Source organism: Triturus cristatus, chromosome 3_2, assembly GCF_964204655.1.
Source record: "Triturus cristatus chromosome 3_2, aTriCri1.1, whole genome shotgun sequence".
Classification (NCBI taxonomy): domain Eukaryota; kingdom Metazoa; phylum Chordata; class Amphibia; order Caudata; family Salamandridae; genus Triturus; species Triturus cristatus.
The window spans coordinates 749,903,684-749,931,253 of NC_140584.1; the positions used below are offsets into that span (position 1 = coordinate 749,903,684).

At 39.7% G+C, this 27,570-nt stretch overlaps 1 protein-coding gene across 1 annotated transcript in view; it reads left to right on the forward strand.

Annotated features, from left to right (window-relative positions):
- COL5A2 (collagen type V alpha 2 chain) overlaps positions 1–27,570 on the forward strand; it is a 333,083-nt gene that overhangs the window by 189,799 nt on the left and 115,714 nt on the right. Inside the window, exons 12-18 of the mRNA XM_085647093.1 lie at positions 5,652–5,705; positions 6,014–6,067; positions 8,041–8,094; positions 10,862–10,906; positions 17,871–17,924; positions 19,074–19,118; positions 20,746–20,799. Of these exons, the coding sequence (XP_085503219.1) occupies positions 5,652–5,705; positions 6,014–6,067; positions 8,041–8,094; positions 10,862–10,906; positions 17,871–17,924; positions 19,074–19,118; positions 20,746–20,799 (360 nt within the window). The remainder of the gene's footprint in view (positions 1–5,651; positions 5,706–6,013; positions 6,068–8,040; positions 8,095–10,861; positions 10,907–17,870; positions 17,925–19,073; positions 19,119–20,745; positions 20,800–27,570) is intronic.

The following is a 27,570-nucleotide window of genomic DNA, read 5'->3' on the forward strand; positions in this document are numbered from 1 at the left end:
ACCACCCACACATTGCATCTGTGAGCAGTGCACACCACATATCCAATGTGTGTGATGCTTCAGCGTTTGCTGAGACATAGACATGTTTTTCTAGAATGGTATGCTTCCAATACTAGTCCTGTGCTAGACAGAGTGCACCCACCTAGGAACCAAGATATGAGGCTGTTTTTTACTGAACAAGGCAGCCTTTATAGTGCACCATCGCAGGGGGTGACTGAAGTAGCAGACCATGCTTAATAAGGATTGCCCTGTGCTACTTTTGCCCACTTGTGAAATGCAGTGCATCAACTTTAGTTACTGTGCTGGCTTGCACCAAAAACAATGAATATGGGTCTTTACTTTCTATAAATGTGGGAAAACCATTTGTGGATTTGGGTGATAAAATAACAATATGGAGTATAAAAATGTGAAGTAAAAGCTGTAGTTTTGCTACCTTTGTACAGTTTTTGTTTTAAACTGTTGCTTTTGAATGTTGAATTTGTGTCTGTTATTTCTTTCAAATTTGAGTGGAGCATAAAATGTGACAACATGACTCCCACTTAAAGTGTTCAGTTTAAGTCCTCGAAACCAATGTCTATTCCTCTCCTAAAAGAGAACAAATTCTACATTTCAAAAATGTAAAACAGTCATCAATTATTTAGAGCTGGCACTACCCTCACTGCCAGACATTGAGGCAGCTGAAAGACACCCCGGGCCAGATTTAAACAATAGCTTATTCATCACTTTTACTAGTGCCTCCTTCTGGACTCTTACCAATCATGGTGTAAGCTCTTTTGGATTTGTTTGTGCCTAAGTGTGTTTTAAAAACTTGTTTGTCTCCAGTTCTACACCAGAATATAACTTGCAACAGGATAAAATAATATTGCATTTATCTGCTGCTGTAAATGTAAAAAGGGACCAATAAAGGCACAGTACATTTTAGTTTGTGTTTGTTCAGAAACAGGCCATACCTAATTTAAGCACCTCATTAACAGTGTCCCAGAACATTTGTCAGATTTCCTAACTGAAACTTTGGCATATACATATTTTATTCTTCACTAATTTTATTATGTTCCCAAAGTTAGCAAAAGTTTTTTTTAAGAAAAAAGAGCTTCTTGACAAGGGCTGAAGCCAGAAGACCAAAGAACCTGCAAACAATGTACTATACAGAAATATGGTATAACAATAAGAACTTATAAAGTATAATACCTGGTGAAATGTAGTCATTGTTTACAGATTTGGGGTTCAGGATGTCCCATACGTTCTTTGAAAAGGACTGGTCAAATAAGTTGAGGTAACAGATAAGACCAATGATTTTAGGGGATTCAGTATAAGGCCCCAGAGTCACAATTCTTATGGCTGAAAGTCCTGGAGTTTAGTTGTAAAAAAAAAGAAACTTGCTGGTATGTAAAGTGGCTAGCTGCCTTTTTTTGCAGAGAAATGTTGTTAGGTAACATAATGATCCTCAATGGTCACTATGAGGACGTTATCTTCCTAGGATTCACAAGAAATGCACTCAAACGAATCTACTGTTAATGTGGTCACAATCCCTTGCAAAGTTACCGCACCCACTGAGTTAACAATAGCTATCCAAACAAGAACTTGCAATGCAATAGGCAGCATTTGCAAAGTTTTAAGCTATTACCATTGTAAATGGCATTATAAAAGGCATTGTAAATGGCACTGCCTTTTATTTATCTGTTTTTAAAAACAACACATAGATAAAAGGTTTGTTATTTACAATGCCAGTAGCTAAATACCATTGCAGGAGAGAGACACGTAGAGCTCCGCCAGTGCGTCTCGATGTTACCCTATTATTGTTGTACTAGAACGAGCACCTGAGTTCACACTTGCAACACTCCTACAATTCCAGTAATGAAACAAGAACACTGTACTGTCCAAGTGCTGAATACCCACTGTGTGCTCTGGCAGAGCCCCTCAATCCTGAACCTTGTACTTGTGAGGCTAATTCACAGCTCTGCCAGCGTGACTGAACCCTGATTTGCACCACCCCTGCTATGACACAAAGACCCACATGCAGCTGTCCCAGTGTATCTCAATCAATCCTGGACTGCAGCCCCCCATTTGATTTCAGCTCTGAGACCACACACTGTTCTTCTAATGCACCTACTTCCAAAACGTACACCCCTGACGTTCTATTATATATAGCTCCCCAGCTCTGAACCCACATGCTATCCCATTTAACTTCATATACGAAAGCCTTGTCCTGGGTAATACTGCCCTCCTTTAGCTCCCTTGCCTTTTTTATTGTTTCTGTGTTAATTGTCTGCAGTGCCATTTTCGTTCTACTCCTGGCCATATCTGTTAGTATATTTTGCTTATTCAAGAAGTGTTTATTGCTAAATGTGCAATGTCTGGATACTTTGTTCGATCCAGCTGAATCTACTGTTACCAACTGGAATCTTAATGCTCATGTAAAGCGCTCTGCTTCCCCCGGGTCTTGAAGCGCTATATAAAACTTTTCAAATAAATAAAATAAATAAACATGCTGCTCTTCCAATGCACCTCACTCGTAACTTACACCACCCCCTCCATTCCACCTATGAAATACAGCTCCTCCAGTCTACCTGCAGCTCTGAGACCACACGCTGCTACAGCTCCCCAGTCTACCTGCAGCTCTGAGACTGCAGCTCTGAAACCACACGCTGCTACAGCTCCCCCAGTCTACCTGCAGCACTGAGACCACACGCTGCTACAGCTCCCCGAGTCTACCTGCAGCTCTGAGACCACACTCTGCTACAGCTCCCCCAGTTTACCTGCAGCTCTGAGACCACACGCTGCTACAGCTCCCCCAGTGTACCTGCAGCTCTGACCCCAGGCACTGCTCCTACAATGTACCTCCTTTGTAACTTACATCACATCTGCCATTCCATCACATATAGCGTCCCAGTGTACCTGCAGCTTTGACCCCACACACTGCTCTTTTGAGGCACCTCACTCCTAACTTATCGTGGCAGCACAAGAAAAATTAAATGGCCAAGACACATAAGCCCACACCCGGGTGAGCTGCGAGGAGCAGGCAAATACGAGTGTCCGATGTTCCGATGCAGGCTGCAGCATAACCCGCCATCTCTGTCCCCTGGCTCCGCTGCTCTTCTGGAGGCCCATGACTGATTGGGATGGAGGAGCTCGGAAATAGAGAACAAAGAAAGGGAAAACAGCTACGGCATCGCTGCTAGTTGATGTTTGACTTTTCCTGTTTGGTAGGCGGGAGGGGTGTTATTGGCATGCAAGTATTACGGGCGCTGTAATGGGGCGCTTATTAAAAAAAAAACCTCCCTAAACAAAGAAGAGATGGACTGCCTTTCCAGTTTTGGTGCTTGCTGTAAGGAGCGCTACCCGTGGGTGTCCTAGTCCCGGTGCAGGACAGCGCGACAGACAGAGGTGCATTGTAGCGTTGGAGTGCGCGTGCACTGAAGGAGCCTATCTAGTGCGGGAGGAGCGTGTGCTCAGTGGCAGTGGAATTGGATGCTTCTTATCTCGTCAGGCTCCGAGGCAGCAAGCAGAAAGCAGGAGCAGTGGTGCACTGCATACCGGAGTTGGCAGCAGCATTCTAGGACCGGAGCTGCCTCTATGTGAGCTCTATTATGTAGCGAGAGACGCCAAGTTCCAGGCATGCACAAAGCATCGTAGTTTCTTCTCAGGGGCGGGACGGGGTGGTATTAATGAAAGTTCCTGTGCAGCCCAGGGACCAGGTCCTTGTCAGCAGAAGCCTAGTGACCCTCATATTAACAGTTAACCCACCACCAACAAGTATTCCTTGATGCACTGTTACTGAAATGACAGAGGCGAGTGGGAGAGGAGGGGGAAGTGCTCGGAAAAGGCACCCTTGGAATGCCTGTGCACCGCCCAGCTCTTGTGAAGACATTTCTTATCAGCTTGTTAAATAAACAAGCTGATAAGAAATGTCTGCACAACAAACACAAAGCAGGCGATGGTGTCCGGAGTCCGATGGGAATGCCTCATGAAAAGAACGGCAAGAATGCTCCCTGCAAGAATGCTCCCTGAAAAGCGCGTGCACCGAGAATGCTTTAACGCCGAGAATGCCTCATGAAAAGCCCGAGTCGGTCGGGCGGGGCCTAATGCGGACAGGGCCGACACCAACCCAGCTTCCAGAGAAGCCAGACACAAAAGCGACGACAATAGATCTCGCCCAGGCGAGACCTGAAAACGAAAGGAGTTTATGGTGGTCTGTCTCGGCATGTCTCGGCATATCAGGAGTAGATGACATCACTCTTGGAACAGACAGTAGTCACTTGGGACTGATGTCTAGATACTTCTGTGCCTTTATGGGAGTCATCACAATTGAGGCCCATAGTAACAGAGAATGCAGTGAGAGATGGCGTTGATCTTCTGCAATCCTCACCCATTGCTTTTCACCGTGCAATGGGAGGCACATTCATAAAACAAGTTGCTGAAGTTTTAATGAGGCCAGTGCCGTTTACTCGCTTTGCACAGTTTCAAAGTAAACAGTCTCTTTTTACTGGGACTGAAATGTACATTAAAGGGAAGGTAGAGGATTATTTCAGTTGAAGTGCTGCATTTTGCTAACACAGCACAGTGCTACAATTAGAAAACTTTATATACATACATACAAACAGCACCAATGTGAAGCATAAGCTGGCTTTACACTTTATTGAGTCTCTCTAATCTGAGTGTGCTGCCTTCCTCGTGCCATATAAGTGTCTCATATTTAAGATCTGTGCCATTCACCGGCATAGTTTAAAGTAGTATGTCCTGCTCCCTAGGCCTACAAACTGAGCTTAGGAGATACTGCAGATAAACCTATGTTGATGTTCTACTTCTGTAGCATAGTAAATGTAGTCTGCCAACCATAGTATGAACAGCAGCAGGTCGGTGGCTCAGGAACTGTTTAAATAGTTGATAGTTAATGACCTGAGGCCAGCGTGTACAGAGTTCCAGGCAAATTCTCCAGTCACTAATAAAGGACTGTTTGCTGGCAGTGGCTGATGTCAGCTTGGGAACTTTGAGTAGAAGCGACTCCTCACATCTCAGAGTTATCAATCCTCCTGAGATGGCTGGGAGTCCAGGCAGATAGGAAGCAAGTGTGAAGAGTTTAAATATGATCACAGTTGGGATGGCTAGCCAGTGACAATCATGAAGGATGGGTATGATGTAATCAAGTTTGTGCTTTGTGAACTAGCTTAGTAGGGTGTATCCCTGCAAGAAATGATTTTCTAAAGTCCAATTGTTGATAATGAGTGCATACAACACTGTCATGTTTATCTGGGATAAGAGCCGGATTTTCACAATTTGCAGTTCATTTTTGCAATCTTATGTGTGTGCAAGATGAAAGTGAAGGGTTTACCAGTTGTAGAGCCCAACCATATGGAAGATGAATTTGGCTAAAAGGGAAAAGCCTTACAGATTGTGTCAGTTCAGGAGCAATGGTTCCATCTTCTGTTCTGAGGTTGGTAATAATAGGAGCTCCATTGTCTCTTGGTTATAAAGCAGAACATTGTCAATCATATGTGTTTGGGACAGGTTAGAAAATGTCTTATGTCTAGTGTTGTATTTGTTCAGTGACCACTTCCAGCTGTCAATACATCGATGTAATTTTACACCATTGAATTAACATTGAATGTGTCTCTAGCTCTCACATTTACTTTTTGTATTATTCTTATTTCTAGGGTGAGTCTGGCAAACCCGGATCAGTAGGTGAAGTGGGATTCCCAGGTTCTGCTGTAAGTCTTTTGGTCTCATATTTCTTATAGTCTGCTAACAAAAATGTGTCCTTTGTAATAATAGACAATAACTCCACACTATGTTACAAATAGCACACTTAAAAGTATCTATCTCTTACAAACATTTAAAATGGGGGTGAAAAAGCACCTTCGAATAGACATGACTGAAATAGCACTATCCAGGCATTTTCTGTAAATCGAGGGAGTGCATATTATTTCTGACTCTTGCTATCTCCATCATCATAGTAAATTACATTTTCAAAAGATTTGTGCTCTTCTGTTAACATGCTGTGCACATTTTTTTTCAGGGTGCAAGAGGCTTTCCTGGTGCTCCTGGCCTTCCTGGCCTTAAGGGTCATAGAGTAAGCCTGAGTTTTTATTATTCCATGGATTGATTCTGTATGGAATGTTCATGTGTTGCTTGCACTGGAGCCATTGAATTTATATTGCCTACAATGTCTGGTTTCCTGATTGGTGGCACACTATGTTAGTGAGGATGATTATCGGGTAGCATTTCAAGTGCATAATTTCTGATTAAAGAAACATATTCAGCAGTTTGCATTCTGACCCAGTTGAGAGCCTGGGAAATGTGCTATATGTCATAGTACTGGCTACATTATCCCTGTAATTTCTATGTTTTTATTAGTGTATTTATGATGTACAGCATTGAGTTTGTGAATAGTGCTACATCTTGGCCACCCCCCAACTTATTGACGCAAATCACAAGTACATGCACAATTGGAGGGAAAGGGACAGTAATTAGTAGTATTAATTTACTCTGAGGTGTGAAAGTTTATAAGCAACTGAATGTGCCAAACTGTTATCATTCTTCTTCCTTTGTCCCTTGTTCGTCTGAATAGTAGGTTGTTTGATATGAGAGCGTTGGTCTTGTACCAGTAGTGAATTTGTGAAACTGATGTATTGCTATTCAAAAGCAACGTGTCTTTCAATATTTACTTTCATATTAGCCCCTTGTGAAACGAATTATTCACGTTCACCTGATAAGGTAGACTGTGCATAGGAAAGGGTTATTAACTTTAAGAGACAAGCCTCCATGATCCCCATAGAATCAGACAATGCTTCTTCTAAGCTGAGAATGATAAGATACTACTCAACACTGTGGGGCCTGTCGGAGGCTTACAACCAACATCAGTGGTTTTAATTTTGACCTACTGATTTTGATTCAGCCGAAATTGATACTGGCTGGTCATTCTGGCTGGCTTCCGACGGGCTCAAGGAGCCTGTTGGCCAGCTGATACCGGCCCGTAATCCAAATGGATGGCGGCTTACGCGATCTGGATTGCGATTCATGGTTTCCGGCAGGGTTTCCATGCCGGCCTTTCCGACATGGAAACCCTGTTGGAAAGCCTGTCCTTTGCGGCCTCCGGTAGGTGGCCGAGAGTCCATGTAGCTCGAGACAGGCACCTTGACAATGCTACAGATGTGAGCCATTTCCTAGGACCTAAAAATTAGATAATAATATTGCCTGGGTGAATGTTCGACCTTATCAATGCAAGATTACCCTAAAGACAACAATCAACAAAAAAGTTTATCAGTTAACCTTTGCAAACTCTCTGCCACTGCGCTGTTCCACGTGTGCTACAGTTGCTTGAATAATTGTTGATTTGTTTGACTTTGAAACAATAAATTTTTGAAATGTAAATTATGCTGTAGGTAGTGGAAAATTTTGGAAATCCATAATTACGTAGTTAACACTAAGGTTGAATAATCACATTCCCAATGGTCCTTCATTTATTTTGTTTCGGAACAGAGCCCAATATAGTACTGTTGGTTTAGTCAGCTTGCAATGCATTATTTTTGTAAAATAATAATGACTAGACCTATTAATTAGAATTTTTTGAGAAGCCATGATGTTGTGATAGGTCCACTGTCTTTCCAGCTGGCAATGTCAAGTACTTGTTCATGCAACCAGTTGTTTCATGGCTAGAATACGTTATACAAACAATACGTTAAAATGTGTCTGTGTACGTGAAATTGCAAGAGCTATGGTTACATCAGAATGTTTCCTTTATTCGTGAATGCTGCTTTATTTAATGTGCATGTCTGTTGTTCTTCAGCATTGATCATCATTTTAGGCCCACATCAACTATCAGGTGTTCGGGATAACAACTGAATGTGTAAACTGATCTGTTGTACTTGAATTTATCTTACAAATATTCATGTTGGATGTCATTAATATCTTGCCTGTCTGTGACCAGCAATGACCACCCCTGTATAAAAGCAAGTCCTTAGGAGCCTAAATCAGTGTTAGGATTATTATTGGGTAAGAGTGATAACAGGAACAATTAATAATTTTATTTATTATTTCTTTAAGGGGCATAAAGGACTAGATGGTCCTAAAGGTGAAACTGGAGCAGCTGGTTCAAAGGTATTTACTTTTACATTGTTATTGATTTTTCAGTTTACATTTAATTGTGGATTGTTGTTCGCTTAACATTTATGCTATGCCACCAATTAATAATTTGGTGAGAAACTATGATTGACTTTCCAGACAAGCACATGTAGGCAGATGTTAAACAAAAATGCTGTAGCGTTTAGGCATTTGAAATATAGTATATTTTCCATGTGATTTTTCCTTAAGGCAAAATAATACATATGTCTGCAAATATTCCTGAATTAGATTAAAAAATATAATCTACTGGTCCTCATGTCAGGATTATACCAAACAGCCATACTTCCTGTAGCCTACATTATCCTATCGTGATTCATGTTGTGAAATCTTTAAACGCTTATTGTAGCTTTAGAAGTAGTACATTTTCATCCACCTTTAGTTCCACATTCCTCCAAGCCACTGAACTTGAACATAGCTTTCCAGCAGGCAAGAACTGATTTACCACATACTGTCTGATTGAAAACTCCAACTAATGTCCTCAATTTGTGCTCCTACTCCTAGCACCAGCATCTGCCCAGACCAAGATCGCAGATAGGCTACCATCAAGTTTGTACTTGACAACCACGTCGATCACCCCTCTCCAGACATTCTCTGCTATCAAGCTTGCATTCAGCTTTTGAATTCAGGGGCTTACCAATCTGAAGTGTCATATCGCTGGGTCTGAAAATGGCCCTCAAGACACCTATGCAGTGCTTAATATGTAGAAGAATATGTGCCAGGGCATAAAGTTTTGCTCAGAAGACTTCAGCCAAGGTCGGAGTGTTGAATACCAAAGCTGTTCAGGCTTGATTTCACCTCATGCCTGTTTAAATCCATCACAAGGCTCACTCTGCCTCTTTATCTCATGCCTGCAGATTCTTTTTTGTCCCTGCCTTCTCCCTTTATCACAGTTTTTCTGTCTTTCTCTCCTTCTTCTTTCCTCCTTTTGTGTTTTACTCTCTCTTGTTTTGGTTCAAAGTATTCTGGCAGTAAGCTTTGGTTCAAATTAATCACATCTGTTATGAATATTATGAAAATACAATAACTCATGAGCAGTCGCCCATAATTGTGTATCTGTCACATTTCTGCCCACGGCCATAACATTAGCACTTTCTCTAAGTTGCATTTCATCAACCTTATAATAAACCCTCCTAACCTCTTCCTTTTGTAATTAATTCCAATTCAAGCAACTACACTAAATATTATTAACCCGCTCTCTTTTTGCCCATTTTTCCATTGTGACCTGTTCTTAATGTGCTCTGTCCTTGTGCTTCAGGAGAAGAAGCAAGGTGTGCGATATGTGGTATTGTAGCCAATGCCCTTCTTAGTCGTCATACATCACACTGCTGAAAATGAACAGACAGCTCATTTTCTGATGATTCTGGAAAACTGCTCAGGCAAAATGTTCCCACCGGAGTTCTTCAGTAGCCCACGAGATATTCAATTTAATCTTCAATGTTGTTTTAAATTGTTTACGTATATGAAAAAGTAATAAGTTAGAGATTCTAATATTCTTTAATTCATGCGTGCATTACCTAGGTTTATTTACACAGAGCTTAGCATCTTAGTAATAAAAACAAGACTCCCATACGGAACGATGGAATGTATTGTGCAAACCTCAAAACACAGAAAAACCTATCATAATTGTGCATTGACCATTTTTCTGGGAACAGCTTTTTACCTAATTTATTACACAGATAGACAGATAGCATGTCAAGGACTTCTCCCAATTCATCAATTTCCCTTTGATAGGTTTCATTTAATGGTTTATTTTAGTTGCCATTCATATATCACTTGTGCAAATATAAACTTGTGTATTATTATAGTCAAGTTATAGTAATTTGTTTTAAAAAACAATTGTACAATATTGTACATTATCATTGCCTTTAAAGAACTATCTTTTTTAGGAAAGGGTATGTCTTCATTGTACAAAAGCAATTTAAGGTGAGCATGATAACCTAACAGCAGAGTGAGAAGGACATTACTTATTCTTTTTATCCTGCAGTAAAATAAATGAGGATACTGTACTAGAGTGAGAACTTTCAGATCTCACTCTGCAAACATATTTAGTTTCCAAAATGAGTCATTGGGAAATCATGCTGAATAACTGCTGTAAGTATGAGGGACAGCTGGGCCTAACTTTGTTTGTGCCTTTGGCTAAGGCAAATCTAAATAATTTCTGAACGTGGAGCCAGCTGCCTTGGCAACATCTCAGCACACATGTAGAGACTCTTAGTTATGAAGTAGGGCCTCCCAATTTCAGTTTACAAAAATATTTGTTAAAAGAAGGGATAAGTGGTGTTAACAGCTTTATATTTGAATTGTAACCAAGAGGCACATTAAAAAAACTTCCTTGAGAAAAGACGCCTAATGCATTTGAACCCACTGAAAATAAAACACACACACGCCATTATTGAACACCATTTTTAAGCTGTTAAATCTGCAGAATTAGAATGAAATACCTAAATAGGACCTCATCTGGCAGCTATTTCTGTCACTGATGAGAAAGTATATTATCCGTGGGTAAAAAATGTTCCAGGGTGAACTTCACAAGATACATACAAATGATCAAATTTCAAGTGCCAGTACAGTGTTTTATGGAGTCCGAAATATGGGGCTATGTTAGTCATTGTCCCACTTACACTTGTGGTGTTTAAATATGAATGATGCATGCAAAAATGTAACATTTGACCATGATTTACTTGTTCGATGTTGAGTACTTTTCCCATATTTTAAAATATTGTTCTTTTGTTTTGTTTATTAGGGTGAATCTGGACCAACTGGGCCCATGGGGTTAAATGGCCCTTTAGTAAGTATATTTATGGTTTTTATTCTTGCGAGTTTCCTTTTACATTGTTTTATTACCACCAGTAGTGCTGCTGGAATAAGGCTTATTCCATGGAAGGGAGCACAAAACCTCCTATAATCAGGGTGAAAAAGTCTAGTTGAAAAAACACCTTTTTTCCCAAAATGGAGACCAAAGCAGAAAAACAATTGAAAGTCATTAAAAAGGACATTAAACTTGACTAAACTGTCCCTCCTACACCACATGCCAACTTAGAGGGACGGGACATTTTCTTCTGATTGCATGAGACCTTGAGAGCAGAAGTTCAACTTCTAAGTTGATAGCATAGCTGCCCAGAAGCTGTATTCACTGTGGAGAGGGACCTACCCAAATGCTAAAAAGTCACCATGCTGCAAGTACTCTCCAGGGAAAGGAGCCATCTGTTTACCCCATATCCCTATGACATAGGTTATTGCCCTTGTCTAAGTGTGATGTCCTATATCCTGAGCGAGGTTCCCCTGCCTTGCTGACGTGGCCACTTGCTTAAAAAACTGAAGTTAAGTAATTAAAACATTGACCGAGGTGAGAATGTCTTTTGGCCAGAGGACCTTCCCTTAAAAATTATTTAATTGTTTTGTATAAAAAAATATTTTGGACAAAAAGTCAAACATATTGTATGTGCCCACTTTTCTATTACAAGTTTGTGTTCAAAAGAATCTGAAAGACTGATATTCATTTCCCTCAACTGCTGTTCCTCAGTATACAGTAACTACAAAACTGAAGACAGAAACAATCCTTTATAAGAACTTTAGGAACAAGGAATTCTTTCACACCAATGTTTAAAGATTATTTTTGGTTCTAACCTTTTGAACTTGTCCTGAAACAAATGCTTTCAAAATTAATATTTATTCGAACTGCTGTTTCAAGTAATAACATTCGTTTAATAATTAAACAAAGGAAATGTATATATTGAGGTTTGGGGTACTGCATACAACAGAAGAGAAGTTCTCAAGCAGAAACAGGCAGAAAATATCAAGAACTTCACAAATTAATTACAGAATGGATTAAAAAATAATTTCACTTCAAAAGATGTGTGACTGGAGAAAACCTGCCTGTAAAAATGTCTGAAGGGGATATTCCCTAAAAATGTCAATTACTGGTGCCATTCATAAAATAACATTTTCCAAATAAAATCTTGAAAAAGATGTGATGAGATGGTTCTTTAATAACTCAGGGATATGCATTGCTTTTCATTGTGAGCATATCATGCACCCTTTCATTTCATGAGTCACCCAAATGTAAAACATCAAACATAATTCACACAGAATTGATCAAAACTATGGCAAAGTTAAAGAAAATGAAGACAAAGTAATGGACACTGCTGAATGGTGCAGAATTCCAAAGTGCTTGCATAATTCAAAATATTCACATTGTACTTATTGACATGAGTTACAAGTTTGCATGGCCAGTCTATATAGAGCAGGTTTCACAAAGTAACCCATGTTAGTATGAAGAATTGGGGTCTGATTTAGAGCTTGGTGGATGGGATACTCCACCACAAATGTGACCGATATCCCGTCCACTGTATTACAAGTGTCATAGGATTTAATGCACTTGTAATACGGCAGACGGGACATCCGTCACGTTTGTTAAGGTGTACCTCATCTGCCAGGATCTAAATCAGGCCGTTGGTAATGAACATGATAGCTGCATGTTTATTACACTGCATCAATGCCACTGACTGAAATGGAACCTTTTATGGACAGCGTATCTCACTTACCACTGACACACAGAACATGGCTATTCTCCAAAAAAGAGACCTGCATTACAAGTACATTTCCATGAAGAATAGTACTAAAGTAAGATACATCAAAATATCATACACGAGTTGGAGATCAGTAAGACCATACCCACAAGAGTAACTTAAAAGATAACTGAACAAGGGTTGACTACATTACCAGTAAGTTGCCTGAGGTCCCTGTTGTGGATCTAGTTACACCTTTAATTGAACAAAAGCTTTTCTCAAGTTCAAAGTTGATTAGTTGCACATTATGAATAGGCTTATACATTTACAAAATATCTGCAAATATATATTGTGTAACTGCAACTTCTAATTCTATTTTCACTTGCACATTTGTCTTGTAACCATAAAATGTCTCCGTTCTTTTATTGCAAGGTTATAAAAATGTATCTTTTTGTAGGTTCTCTCACAGTTAGTGCAGCTGGGCTCTTGGTTGGCATGAGCTGTTTAATAGTTCATTTGAAGTAATTTCACCCAATGTTCCTTTATGTTGATTAATTTCACAAAATTCATTGATGTTGAGTAATCCCATATAACATCACCTAGATGTAATAAACTATGTTCAAAATTAAAAATAACTGGGGGCATATTAGTCTACAATGTCCACAATCTGCATTGGTCGATTTACATATTGACTTTTTGTCTGGTGTCCAGAGTTTAAATTCTTGAACAGGACATACACAGGGAACTCAATGTACCACAAACAGGGTATGTAACTCTCTCAAGCATATGTTGGAATCAGAACTTCGCTAAGCCCCTGCCTAAGCAATCAGTTTGCATTTCCAGTGCATATGGCAGAGCATTATTACACAGTCCTGCAAGAGACCCATAATTGGTAATTTAGCACTGTGAACAATAATGCACTCAGTGCAATGCATAATTAATGAGCATGAGCTTTAACATTTACTTTACCCTAATACATAATGGGTATTGTGATTAGTAGGATATGTACATGATTATGAGGTGTCCGAGTGTTCACACTTTGGGGGTAATCAAAGAGAAAAAATTAGAATATATGCACAAACCTATGAAAATCATTGTCTTCTAGTGTTGGCAAAACCAAGACTGAGGTTCATGATCCTAGTTAGTTTATTGTCAATCTAACAGGCCAGGTGAGGCCATATATAGAGTATTGAGTATGTCCTCCTCTGGGCCCTGCTGTCTTCCTCAGAAGCCAGCTGAGGAACAGTCGTTTAAACTACTGGCATGTAATGTAGAGGGATTACGTTTCAAGCTACTTGAACAGGCATGGCTTAACATGGTAGATAAATATCATGTGTTAATATTTAAGGAAACATGGGCAGCTGAGCCTATCCACAGAATGGTTACCTACCATTTTCATTGGCGCATGACCTTCTGCATCAGGAAAAGCTTCGGGTGGGTTGATTATCTGGGTTAAGATATCACTGAATTTAACTATGAAAGTTTGACTCCTCTGGAATACTGGGCCTGCACCTTTATGGACCTCGAAGCCTGGGGGAAAATCTTTATACAGTTTATAATGACCCACTCTCTCAGAATTAGGAGTCCTCTACTATTGCTCTTTTTGATTTACACCTTTATAACTTAAGATCTAGACCACCCATTTTGCTTGGTGGAGATTTTACTGCTATCTTTGAGCCGCTAGAGAGTACAAATCATGTAATGGAAGAGAAAGATGAGGTAAGGGGTATTCCTTTATGTGACCCCATGTTTGCATTTTCCACCATAGGTGTAGTTCAGTTTTCCCAAATGAGTCTTTCCCACAGTATGAGGTCCTGCAGTGGTCAATACAAATCTGACCAAGCAAGATCATACATCTTAAATTGAGGAATGTGTAAAAGCAGGATGGATTACCCTCTTTTAGATTCAGCTCTGTGGAATAACATGCTTGGTTTTTTGAGTAAGTCCAAGAACTGATAGCTATCATTGCAACTTCAGTCTAGTCTAGCTCCTGGCTAGTTCACGATCATACTGAGCAAAACAGCTTAAGCCATATAGATAGCCTTGTCAGTAATAACTATAGATCAATTAAATGGCCAAAGGTGTTAGCTAACCAGGAATTTTATACAGATATTCTTAATCTTTTCTATAAGACCCTTGCTTTGCTTGCTGTACCAATGGTGATTGGGATTCAACAGTGAATTTATGCCAGGGTGTTCCAATAATGTCATGTGGAAATTGGTAATAAAATTTCCAAGTAGCATATAAAAAAGTCTCCACACCAATTCAACTGTAGTGTAGAATGGTAAATTCCCCTAATCTGTGTCTACTCTTTCTTTCTTTTAATAAGTGGCATATGCCTGAAACCCACATTTGTGAATAGGGACTGAATGGAACCATGGCTCTCAGAGAGCCCCTCACAATCTTCTAAAGTACGTTCTTCCTATAGCTACCATTCATCAACAACTATTTGATCAACTAAGGAATCTTTTTCAACAGCCCATTCGAGGTTTACCATCTATTCGCTTGCTAGCAGGAAGAGAAATCCATGGCACAACATGGAATACCATAAAGCTAAATCATCTCTCATTTGTGCAATTGAATCCTGCATTCCACCTAAAATCAGGAAAGCTAGTTCCGATTATAGGAATACAGTTAACAAAAGTAAAAGGGATTGGGATGAGGCTGTCTGGATGAACCTCTTGGAGGCTTTGAGGACTTAACATGTGGCATCCTTTTGTCATATAATTGCAGACAGTAGGAAACAATGTAGCAGTCCCTTTGATTATTCGATTCAACCTACTGTAGGGGTCTCTGATTTTGAGAGTCCCTATTCCTCTGAACATGCATTCAATGACTCCCTGGCAACAGATTCCAATATGCCTTGTGCCTCTACTGCTGATGCATTCTATTTTTTTCCAAGGCTGATACGCTAGCTGCAATTGACACAGTAAAACCTGGCAAAGCACCCGGACCTTTCCTTTTTCGCTGCGATCCGCAATTATGGTCCCTCTACACAAACTTGTTTTGCTAGGATTAATGGAGCGGAGATCCCTGAATCTTGACCCGGGCTGAAATTGGGCCTTTTATGCAAAAATAGGGCAGGGCAGTACCATAAAACTACAGACCGATAAGCCCAGTGTATAATCTCCAGAAGATCTTTGCCAGATAGGTTTTGAATAAACGTGAACAGTGGATGACAGATAACATCTTATCCCTTTTTCAGGCAGGCTTTAGACCCGAAGTAGGTACAGTTGACCAGATGTTCCGTTTGCCACTAATTTACTGGAAATATGTCACAGTCTTAAGGATTATTCTCCTATTGCATTTCTCAGCATCCAGTCAGCTTTTGATCAGCTCCCAAGGCACATACTATAGAAAACTGTTAGGCCAATGGGTCTGCCTGCCCCTCTACTATCGGTCATTATTAGGTTGCATGAGAACAACTATGTTCAAGTGCATTGGGGCAAACAGAGCAAGCTTAAGGAGCCTATTTCCGTGGACAGAGAGGTGAGACAAGGGTGTGTTCTTGCCCCCACTCTTTTCTCCCTCTTTATTAACGATGTTTTTAAAGATCTGGTAGGCTGTATTCGCGACTCTCCCAAATTAAATAATTCCCCTATACCTGCATTTTGCTTTGCAGATGATACCCTTATCTTATTTAGAATGCCCAGGAGCTTACAAACCCTTTTAGTTAAATTCAAAGACTAATGCAATGACAAGGGCCTGGAAATCAGTGCCTCAAAAACTAAACATTTGACCTTGAATATACGTAGATCTTCTAAAGGTAACATCTGCATAGGCACTATACAACTTGAACAGGTGGAGAGCTTTGAATATCTGGGAATAAAAATTGACAATAGATTGTGTTGGGGGCTCCAAATGGAGAAACGTAGATACTATGCTGCAGCATAGGGCTGGTGCACTCTTAAGGTTCTCACGTGCATCAATCACTAGACCAGTAACTACAACCTTGGAGATTTATAAAGCAAGACTCAGACAGCAGCTCTTTACTGGGCTGAAATTTGGGGCTATGTAATACATCAAGTCTGATAGTACCAGAAATTGGTTCACTAGATCTCTATTTAATCGTCCTCAAGCTATTCTTATGATACCATTATTTTCTAACATAGGGTGACAAAGAATTGAGCACTTGGCTGCTTTGAGACCCCTTTTATATTGGGTACATGTATGGACAATGGATGAATTATCCCCCAAAAAGGCGTGTCTTTCTGAAATAGTTTATTCTTGCAAGTTTAGTGCTATACCTTGGCTCTGCCATGTAAAATCTTTGTAAGTCACATTAGGATTAAGAAGTTGGTGGACTTATCCCTCATCCTTCACTCCATTAGCTAAGGCTATTGTTAAAAGAATCGTACTGGCTATATGTCATAGACTAGATACACCAGAAAACCACAGAAGGGAGCCTCACTGCCAAGTATTTGATGCATAAATCCTCACCTATCTCAGAGATATTTGTAATGAGATCTATTCGCCCCTAGCAAAGATGTTGTTCATGAAGTTTTGGTCAGGAACTTTGCATATCAAAAGAGTTACTTCAAGTTGGTCCATTCTACAATCCTCATACATGCACTGCCCACTTTTGGGCAGTCGAGAATATAGAACATGTATATTATTCTGCCTAGCATACTTTATAGTTAGGAGGAAGTGGACCTGGCCTATTTGTTTTCATTTGGGTATACACCAGTGTCTGTTAACATCGCAGGTCTTACAATCTGATACCTCTTGGCTAATGTGTTTGCCCTAAGCAAATACTTACACTGTGAGTGGCTCATCCAGAAACATTTAGGCCTGCAATTATAAAGTTGTTAACCACTTCATCTAAATTCAGTAATAGCAGTTGCAGGGTCTAATAATGTAAACATTGTCAATTGTACATATCATTGTAGTATTTGAACTAATATCATCTATTGTTTGATTGATTTATAATGTTTTTGTTCTATTTGTAGATGTATGTGTTTAAGCAATTTTGTCCGTGACTGAATGTGGAAATGAATCATGGCAAAAATGGTGCCATTATTGGCAATTTGATGCACTTCCTTTATTCCTATCAGCATTAATCGATCCATGGAATACCACTGTTCTTCTTCAATTTTAGGAGTGGGTGCCATGTTCAAATAATTGTTTTTCACACTATTTGTGAATTCATAAATACTGTCATGTGACTTAGGAATGTTTTTTGTGCTTTCTGTTTCATTGAAATATTGCTACCAGTGTTTTAATCTAAGAACCCCTTTGTTACAGGGCCCCAGGGGCATGCCAGGTGAAAGAGGTCGATCAGGGCCGCAGGGTGTTCCTGTAAGTGAAAGATTTCCTTTTCCTATTGCTGCAACTCCTGTAAGCTATACAAGTGGCGATAACAATGAGCATTCACCTTAACTTGGTTTAATTATGTTCTGCAAGGAAAGTAGCAACCTGATCCTACAGTCAGTGTAATTCATTTTCCATTCAAGATTTTAAAAAACAGCATACAATGTTTACACTCATTGCATAATATGTCCTAAACATGGTTGAGAATTCGAAGTCACTGGGAGTACACCTGCTCTGTGCTTGTTCATATAAGTAGGGATTCTGTACTCCCTTGTATCCATGATTTAAAATGAAGTCCTCATTGGCACGAGAAGGGACGTCATGGTGCTTATACTGCTTTATAGGTAGTGGCATAGACAACTAGGAATGGCGAATATTTGATCCCGGAATTGGTTTGATATTTATATGACAAGGAAAATGACTGTAGTATATCATTACATAGTATTGCCTTTTCAGTACTATTAACTAACTTTCTATTCTGTTTCTCCCTCTAATCTGTTTCTCCAAATAAACAATACTGTAAATTTAAACTCTCTCTGTACAAAGCCTCAGAGATTCATCACCCATAACCCACTGTGTATTTGAGTTGCTTTGAAAGTCTAAGCAACTATTGTTAGAGTAAACCAGTTTAACCCACTGGACATTTTATATTGACACATTATAACATTTTCTGATTCTTTGAAACCCAGCCTTCTCACAAAGCATCAATATGTCATTTGTAACCACCCCATATATTCTGTATTTCTTATACAGATAGTGTAGGTTGTTTTCCCTTGAAGAATGTCAAATTTGTGCTAATAAATGCTATATACATGTTGAATTAGTGTATTCCCTTATTAAGCAGCAGTTGCCACCAAATGGTGTATGATGATGGAAACCACTGTTTCATTACTACCAGTGATCTTTCTTAAAATGTAGGGATATGAGAGGAGAGATGCTGCTTGTTCTGCTTTATTACATCTACAAGGGTGACAGATGACATCCCTCCTGTCCATCTAAGAGATCACAGTGTAACACATTCAAATGGCAATCACTAAAGTCGTATGAACATATTTAACCATATCATAGATCGTGCATCACTAACTCCTGGAAGAAACTGCACATTGTTTCTCAAATGGTTTGCTCTTTCAATTCTAGGGAACACGTGGAAATCCTGGCCTTGCTGGTCAAGCTGGATCAATGGTAAGTGTGATTCAACATTGAATTTGTTACGTGGTGTTTCAATACTGTCATGTAGTGTTTGCCTCTAAAAATGTTCAAATAACTTGAAAATATTAAAATATTTCTCCACACAAATCCCACTGTAGTGTAGAAAAGAACCATAATCTACTTCCTTTTACAAAATAGCATTTTGCCTGAAACCCACATTTGAGAATAGGGATTGAATGGAACTTCGGTTCTAAGAGATTCCCTCACGTCACCCCTGAGAAACCTGTCTCTGGACCCTCATCTTAAAACTATCGATTGAAGATATTCTAACAGTTATCTAAACATGCAGATAATATCTTTCTGTATATGTATTTGTAAATTAACTTCATACATATTTATTTTGTGTATATCCCGAACATCTGAATTGATTTTATTAGTCTGCTATGAGTTCAACCCTACATATTATAGTAATGCCTGGCAATAGATTGTTGCATTTTAGATCTCTATTCTGCAGGTCAAGCACATAGAAATAATATTATTGGTATTTTTTATTTTTGCTCTTTTGTGTGAGATAGTACAAGTGAATTGCACAAGACTAAGATTGTGAAAGACAATTCTGGTACATCAAATTCACAGGAGGGAGCATCTGGTGGGCACTGCTGGCTGCATCTCACACACCATGCTTCAGTTTAGCGTTATAGGAAATACACATTTCATTCAATCTAACTAAAAGATATTCAGCTCAAACACTGGTTTGTAACACTAACAGAAGAATGGTCAGGGTCATGGGTGAATCTTTGAGACACGGTTGTGAGACCAGTTTGGTAAGAAACAAGTAGTGATGCATAAAAACAAATCTCTGAGATTTTTATCTGGACATTCAGTGCAGTGTTAGTCAAAAAGAATCCTTTAAGATGGCCCAGTGGTTCTACTGGCAGTAGCTCCATAATGAATTACCCTAGTTTTGATTCCCACAAAAATGAATTTAACAGAACATTCTCCTTGATTTGGGCTTCACAACCCATATCTAGAAAAGTCGTTCTCATAAAAAAAACAGCTAACTATGTACTGAAATCATGAGCTTTTCATGTGCTGGCTATGTGTATATATATATATATATATATATATATATATATATATATATATATATATATATATATATATATAAATATATATATATATACATATATATATATACACATATGCCTTGCATTCCCTACTGCATGCGAAAAGTAGGCAAATCTTGCTGGAATTGCAAACAGGATTTCACAACAAAGAGGGAACATGCATCATGTACCTTTTACACATTCATTCAATCAATCAATCAATCAATCAATCAGGGGTTTATAAAGCATGCTCCTCATCTGTGAGGGTCTAAAGGCGCTGGGGACGGGGGCGCAGCTCTGTATCAGTGGAGGAGCCAGATCTTGAGGCACTTCCTGAAGGTGTGCAGGGTGGGGGGGCGTCTGATGTGTCGACTGGGAGCTTGTTGCAGGTCTTTGCTGCGACGTAGGAGAAGGCTCTTCCGCCTGCTTTATCTTAAGATGATAGTCCACTGATTCCCAATAGTACTCCATCACTTGTGTGTGATATCTTGCCTTGACATATGATTATCCATACTTTAAAGAATGTGCATTAATATATATTTTTTTTTTGATAGGGTCCTCTTGGATTGACTGGGCCTCCTGGTTTCCCAGGCACTCCTGGCACAAAGGTAAAATATACATTTATTGGAATGAAATACTTATTGCTCACAATGTTTTTGAAAACACGAGAGATAAAGTTTAGTAATATTTTCATAAGGGAAAATGGCTGCATATGTGTGTTCTTTTGCTAGTATCGTATGCTCCTGAAGTTCTCTTGATGAAAAACATGCAGCACATTTAGCAATTTTTGTAATGATGCTTAACAAATATTTATCACTATCCAAGGAGAGAGAGAGGACTAGTTAGCTAGTCCGTATCCCCGGGGTTTATATGTGAGATCAAAAAGGACTAGACTATTTGTGAATTTACATAGACTCAAGACTGTAAGGCAGGGTACAAACCATTTTGTTTTGTTCATGAAGCCCTCACCCACCAACCTAGTTGGTGGCATGCTTCGTCATCGGGCTCACCCAGTGACACCGAATGTGTCCCGGGTGTGCTTCGACGCCTGGATACAGCGGAGCAGGTATGTATCTGAGTGTGCAGTGTAGTGACGTGAAGGTGACGATTTAAAAGCTATGCAGGGATCCCAGTACCCGAGGGTAAATTATATTTTAATAACTGGGTCACTGCTAGCATTAAAAAAGGCTGTTGGATGTTATAGGAATGTTAATTTGGGTTTCCTACATCCAGGTGTGGTCTACATGTTTCAGCCAGGCCTTTATGATTAAAACTGGCTTTCCTCAGGACCAAAGTGTGTAATTTTGAGAAATGTTTAGCACTCGCTAAGGTGCTTTACATGTGAGAGGGGGATTCCCTCTTAGAGCATTACTGGACATACATCAAGTATGACAGGACACACATACAGGGGAGAGTCTCAGTATGGTTACATATTCACAAGACAGATTGATTGCCGATATCTATTGTGCTGTGTAGACGATAAATAAGCGGCAAATGGTGTAGCCATATTGGTGGTATGGCTAAGGTGAGAGTTATCATATGTACACAAAGTTTTGTGGTGGGCTAAGCATCGTAAGCGCATCAACACACAAAACAAACGGTGGAAAGTGCATGAAAGCAAGATTATCCTCACGTTGGCTTGTCGCCAAACATGCCCCATGGAGTAGTCCGGCTTAACAAATATTGCCATGATATTGTAAGGAGTTAATATTTGTGATAGTCAATGACCTAATAAAAGATTTGATCACCAAGAGTGAACGCACATTAATACAGTAAGAATATACAGCATATTTTCAAGAGTGAAAAATTCAATTGTAATTATTCATTCTGCATCTTGGGACCTTATAATATGCTATAGGTCTACTGCTTGAGAATTCTGTGACCTCCTTTGTGAGCACAAAGTTTATTATTTGAGAACCCCTTTTGAGCTCAAAGTATGTTGTTTGCAAATGGCCACACCTTCTCCTATGCACTTCTTTAACTCCCCTTCCTTGTAAGTCCACTTTGACATAGCACAGCAGACAGCGCAATACAAAAAATAGGACAACATGTATCCTCTTTTTATTGTGAAGCCCTTTAATCAGTGCTCACACAGGGTATGAGCATTGTAGAATCTAACTTTATTACTAGTTTTTTGGGGTAGAAATTAAATCGATTGCATTTCCCTGAAAGAGACATTTCAGCCTAACCAATGAAATTACACCCCACCATCAAAGGAGGAAGGTGCCAGAGGGCCTAGTGACATAAGAAGTTGGACACACTTTCATCCGCTAGCAAGGCTGATTCAAGCCAACCAATACTTAAGAAAGTTTTGTGTGTGTGCGCTCAGTACCTTTCTATGTACAGGCAGACTGAAAAGACTGGGCAGTCCTCCAAAACCGTCAATGTCCTCAAACGATCCAACATAATATTTGACGGGCTGTCTTGCAGCAGCCATGTTGTGTCTGTTCCTAAGAATGGCAACAAAGCAGCTGGAAATTATTCAGAGAACAGAATTTTTAAAAATTTGCTGGTTATATATGTGGATTACGAACAAAGCACCATTTCACTATATAAATCACAAGTCATCCGGATGTGAGATCAGCAAATAGATGTGGTTAGCTGTCTAGCGTAAGACTGGAATTGAATGTGCAAGAAAGCAACAGGTGCTGCAGGCAGCCCCACCCCCTTTTCATAAATTCTTCATGTGATATTTTATGAAAAGTTGGTCCCACGTCTCAGTAAACAAACGTGCTGCTTATCGAAAAAGTATTAATGGCCATAAAAATGGTCTCCATTTTCCCATGGGATAGTGTTTTTGAAATTCTTCTGCTTATAAGAAAAGGACTGTTGCAGACCATTAGAGGGAACTACCTAACTTAGAGCTGCTAAGCACATCTAACCAGGTGGAACATTTAGTAATTAAGGCAGCAGGAGTCAGAGGCACGCTACTTTATTTTGATCATTTCTTGAATTGTGTTGGCAAAGTTGGGTAGTTATCGCTTCAGCAACAGCTGAGCACTCTATGAGTTATTTCAACTCATCTTTTGCTTCAAAGTTAACCTTACGTTATAGATTATACTAAAAAATAAAAGTTTTCTGTAGAATGGACAGCCTGGTAGAGGTAAAAGCAAGCTAAAAATTAAAACTGAAAAACAAATGAGTAGAAAGAGATATTTATCTCTGGACCCCATTGTGAATATTTGCTTCAGCAAAGATAGGTGATAGATTCTGGGCGAGCTGTAGTTCCTGGGTAGAGGTTGTTGCATATCAAAATTTCTCTAAACCGGGATGGGTGCTAAGAAGGTTTAGTGCATCCATTTCTCACCCAAATGGCTGCCTGAGGAAGTGAGACCCTAACCATTTTGTTTGACTCTGGTCTATTGAACCCTTCTCTAATTTTCAGACTGCAACCTGGGAGACTCCAAAATGGTTGGGACTTTTCTTGATCCCTTCCAACACCCCCAGCTGTTGCCTTATAAATGTAGACAACCTCTTTTTAGATCTTTATTTTCAACATCCCTCGAGTGAAGGTTCAGTCTAGCCTATGTTCTTTAATAGTAAAATGCTCAGGTAGAGCAAACTTTTATTAGACATACCTGCAGATAAAGGACTAACCAGATCCATTTTTTATGTTTAGCCTATAATGAGAATCTCCACAGGGTAAAGTAGGATTTACTCTCTTTGCATGAAGCAAATCCCCATGTTGATAGGACAGTTTTTATACTGTCCACTGGAATAGTCAGCTCTGTAGCCTTGCAGTACTAATTGTGCGAAATGTTCCCTTTTGCAATAGTGTTCAGTAGAACTTAGCGCTGGCCAATATTTAATAAATAGGTGCAATCTTACTGGATTTAGATTCGCTCCTCACTAAGGTGAGTCTGTATCATCATGGAGGATGTACACGATGGCCTTATAGACATTTTTGATAAACGCTGCATTCTCTAGCATTCTGGATTAATGTGCCTTGCTCGTCAGTTCAGAAAGAGAGTAAATCTATTTCCAATCCGATGGTGAATCTGTCAAAAAAGAATGTCTTGTGGTACTGTGTGATAAATGCATACATGAAGATCTCAGAAATCACAACATTTCTGCCCCAATCTGAACCTGAAAGGTCTATGACAAGGTCTTGACAAGTTTCTTTTAATGTTTGTTGCAGGACTTCAGTCTATATATTATGTACATGTGCTTGTGTAATGTTTCTTTAAAGAATAATGACCACATTTTCCTAATGTGCCCTAAATTTTAATAATTATTGGTATGGTTAACCTCAGGACTTCTCACCATTCTCAGAATTGTTGCATTATTAACAGATTTTTCTTCTGATTCATTTTATTGACTTGAAAAACATGAATATTAATCTTTATATAACAACCAAACTATTTATTTTAGAATGTATCTCCCCACTACATCTAATGCATTGCACAGCTTTTTTTTTTTAAAGTTATTAACACTTTAATAAGTTGTTTGCATATTATTTCCTCCTAGCATTTCCATCTCTTCACAATTTTAATTCTAAAAAACAAAAGCATTTACATCTGCCCATGAAACTGCTTACCTGCCTCTATTCCCATTGAAGCAAAAGTATGTGCTATACCTGGTGCACTGAAGGCAGTAAAGTAAAAAGAAGTGAACACTGAACTTTTACTTATATCTGTAATGGTTAATAATCTCAACTCCTATCAGGTGAATATCACTGTATTCAATGGCATTACACCAAATACTTGATTTAAAATCTTTGGGACAGATGAACAAAGCATTTTTGTGTTGGAAATTGCCAGATCCACACAATTGGGATGCTTCAACTGAAAAAAGGCCTTTAAAATATACATAAGGAAAAACATGATTTGGTAACTTGTTACCGAATTGCAATTTGCCTTTATCATTCGTTATTTGGAAGTGGCATGTTTAGGGTGTCCCTTCCTAATACTGAATCGGTATGGTATGTATTACTATTTTGTGACCAAATTCTGGTAGCAAACAATAATACTTTACCACCAGTTTAAAAGTGGTGGTAACCGCTGGGACCTCTTCCCATTTGATAACATTAAAAAAAAAGATTTAAGTGCAGGCAGTGGTTCTTATGACCACCGCCTGCTCCTAAAAATTAAACATAAACATTTCATTTTCTTTTTAAGTTGCATCCCGTTTTCTTTCAATGAAAAATGGCTGTATTAAAACAATAGAGATTGCTTTATTAAAAAGCAATCACAGACATTGTGGTCCGCTGACCTCAGAAGGTCACTATCCCTGTGATAGCAGCGCTTCCTAATGGGTCACAAATTGCGATCCACCTCATTAATATCTTATTATTTTGAGGTAGATCGATTTATGACCTACTAGGAATCACTATTTGGGAATACTAATGGGCTTATTTACAAGTTCCTTGCACTGCTGGTACATCACACAAAGGGTTTGTAAATAAGCCCCTAAAACCCATACATTAGGAGTACCGATATCCTAATTGCAATTCAGAAAAAGAAGCGCTATAACATGGGGTCCAATTGGTAAATTTCACTGCAGTGGCTCCCTTGACAGTAATGATATCTCTGGCAGGCAGGCAAGGATCTCTAAATATGGCAGGTGGTTCTCTATCAGTGTGGCTACAGAAATCACTTCTTCCACTTGGAGGGGCAATAGGCTGCCCATCAAGTTTTAAATAAGACTTTTAGTATTATTTGCATTTTGGAACTTTTTCTTACACTGTCATCAAATCTAGCGCAATTTAGCTTTCGATGACTCCAATGTCCCTCGACTCTGGCTATCAAGAATTAATTATTCTTTTACTGAGACCTCTCTGAGAAAGTCAGAACGCCCACTGTGACTCCCTTATAGCATCGTACATTCATTAGAATTATTGCATTTGTGCTGCATTTCATCCCGTTTCCTCTTTGCCAAGGAAGGTCTCAACATCACTCTGTATTTCTACATTTCACTTATTAGTGCAGAAAAGCATAGAGCTGGGAAGGGTTTTGTGGAATTAAGAAATAGCTGGGGGAGGTTCTAAACAAAGGCTGCTTGAGTGTAAGAGTTAAGCTTTCATGCTTCCTGTAATCTTGAGAAAGCCTTTTCCATTTCTTAAGCTTGTAGATAGGTACTGTCTAGTCGTGGCCAGCATGACGCGTGGGTGAGTGTGCGGGGGGTTTCGTGGGGCGGAGGCTCGCACGGGGAGGTTTAATTTAAAATTAAAATACATTTAAAAAAAGTTAACTTTTGCCTGTCCTGCATCATGTCTGCTCCTCTCCTGGAAGCAGGAAGCAAGAAGCCTACCTCCCCTCCCCTAAGCCAATCACAATGCTGCAATGGCAGAGTTGTGATTGGTCGGGACTCCAACCAGTCAGGCGTCTATGGGGAGGCTATTTTCTCCATGTAAGCTGCATGCAGCCTACATGGAGAAAAGGCAGAGTGCCTATGACTGGTTTGGTCAGCCCCAGAGGGCCGACCAAACAGTCAGCACCCACAACAGTGGGCAAGCCACTCCTCCCCTGCCCTAGAGCAGGAGCTTCCACCCGCCCGTCCCCAACCAAACCCTTCTGCTTTCTCGCAGTGTGAGAAGCAGAAATATAAAATGGTATTTATAATACCATTTCATGTTTCTGCTTCTCGCACTGCAAGAAAGCAGTGGGGCGACGCTCCTCCGCCCACATGGAGGAACCACCTCTGGTATTGTCCTGGATTTGTATAGCATGGCTAATCATATGTGAGGGTCTCTAGGCGCTGTCAATAGGCATGGCGAGATTAATTGACTTGCACATAATCACAGGATGTTGAGCCCACACCGAGACTGGAACCTGGATCCCCAGCTCAGAAGTCAGCAGCTCTAACTGTTACACCACATCTGCTCCCTTGGTTGCCTCACAGTGTAGAACCTTGCACAATAAGGCTTCTGCTACTAAATCATTTGTATTTGTAAGGCTTAGAGATGAGGAGATTGTTATTAGATGACCTCAAACACCTAGTAAGGGGATAAGGCTAGAAGATGTTTCAGAGGCATCTGTAGTGCAGTACTTTATGTACAAGGCATACTGTTTTTAACTGAGAACCTTCTATTACAGGATACCAATCAAGGTTCTTGAGTGCTCAGGAAAAAAAACAGACCCTCTTGGGAGACCCTCAGCCTCCCTCCCAGATTAGAGAGGATTAAACTTTCCCTTAACATTGAACTGTGCTACTACTGCATGCAGCCTCGATTTGCCCATCATTGGTTCCACCGTACACAATATCTACCTCCACTGTAGTGGAAGTGGATAACATCTGCCCTTGCCCTCTATCCATAGCAGTATGTGCTACACCAACAAAATCCACTACTGTTATTGACTCGTTCAGATGTACAACATGGGTGTGGAACTAGATAAGATGTAGAACGCAACTAAACTGTCTTTAACTCTGCACTCCCCCCC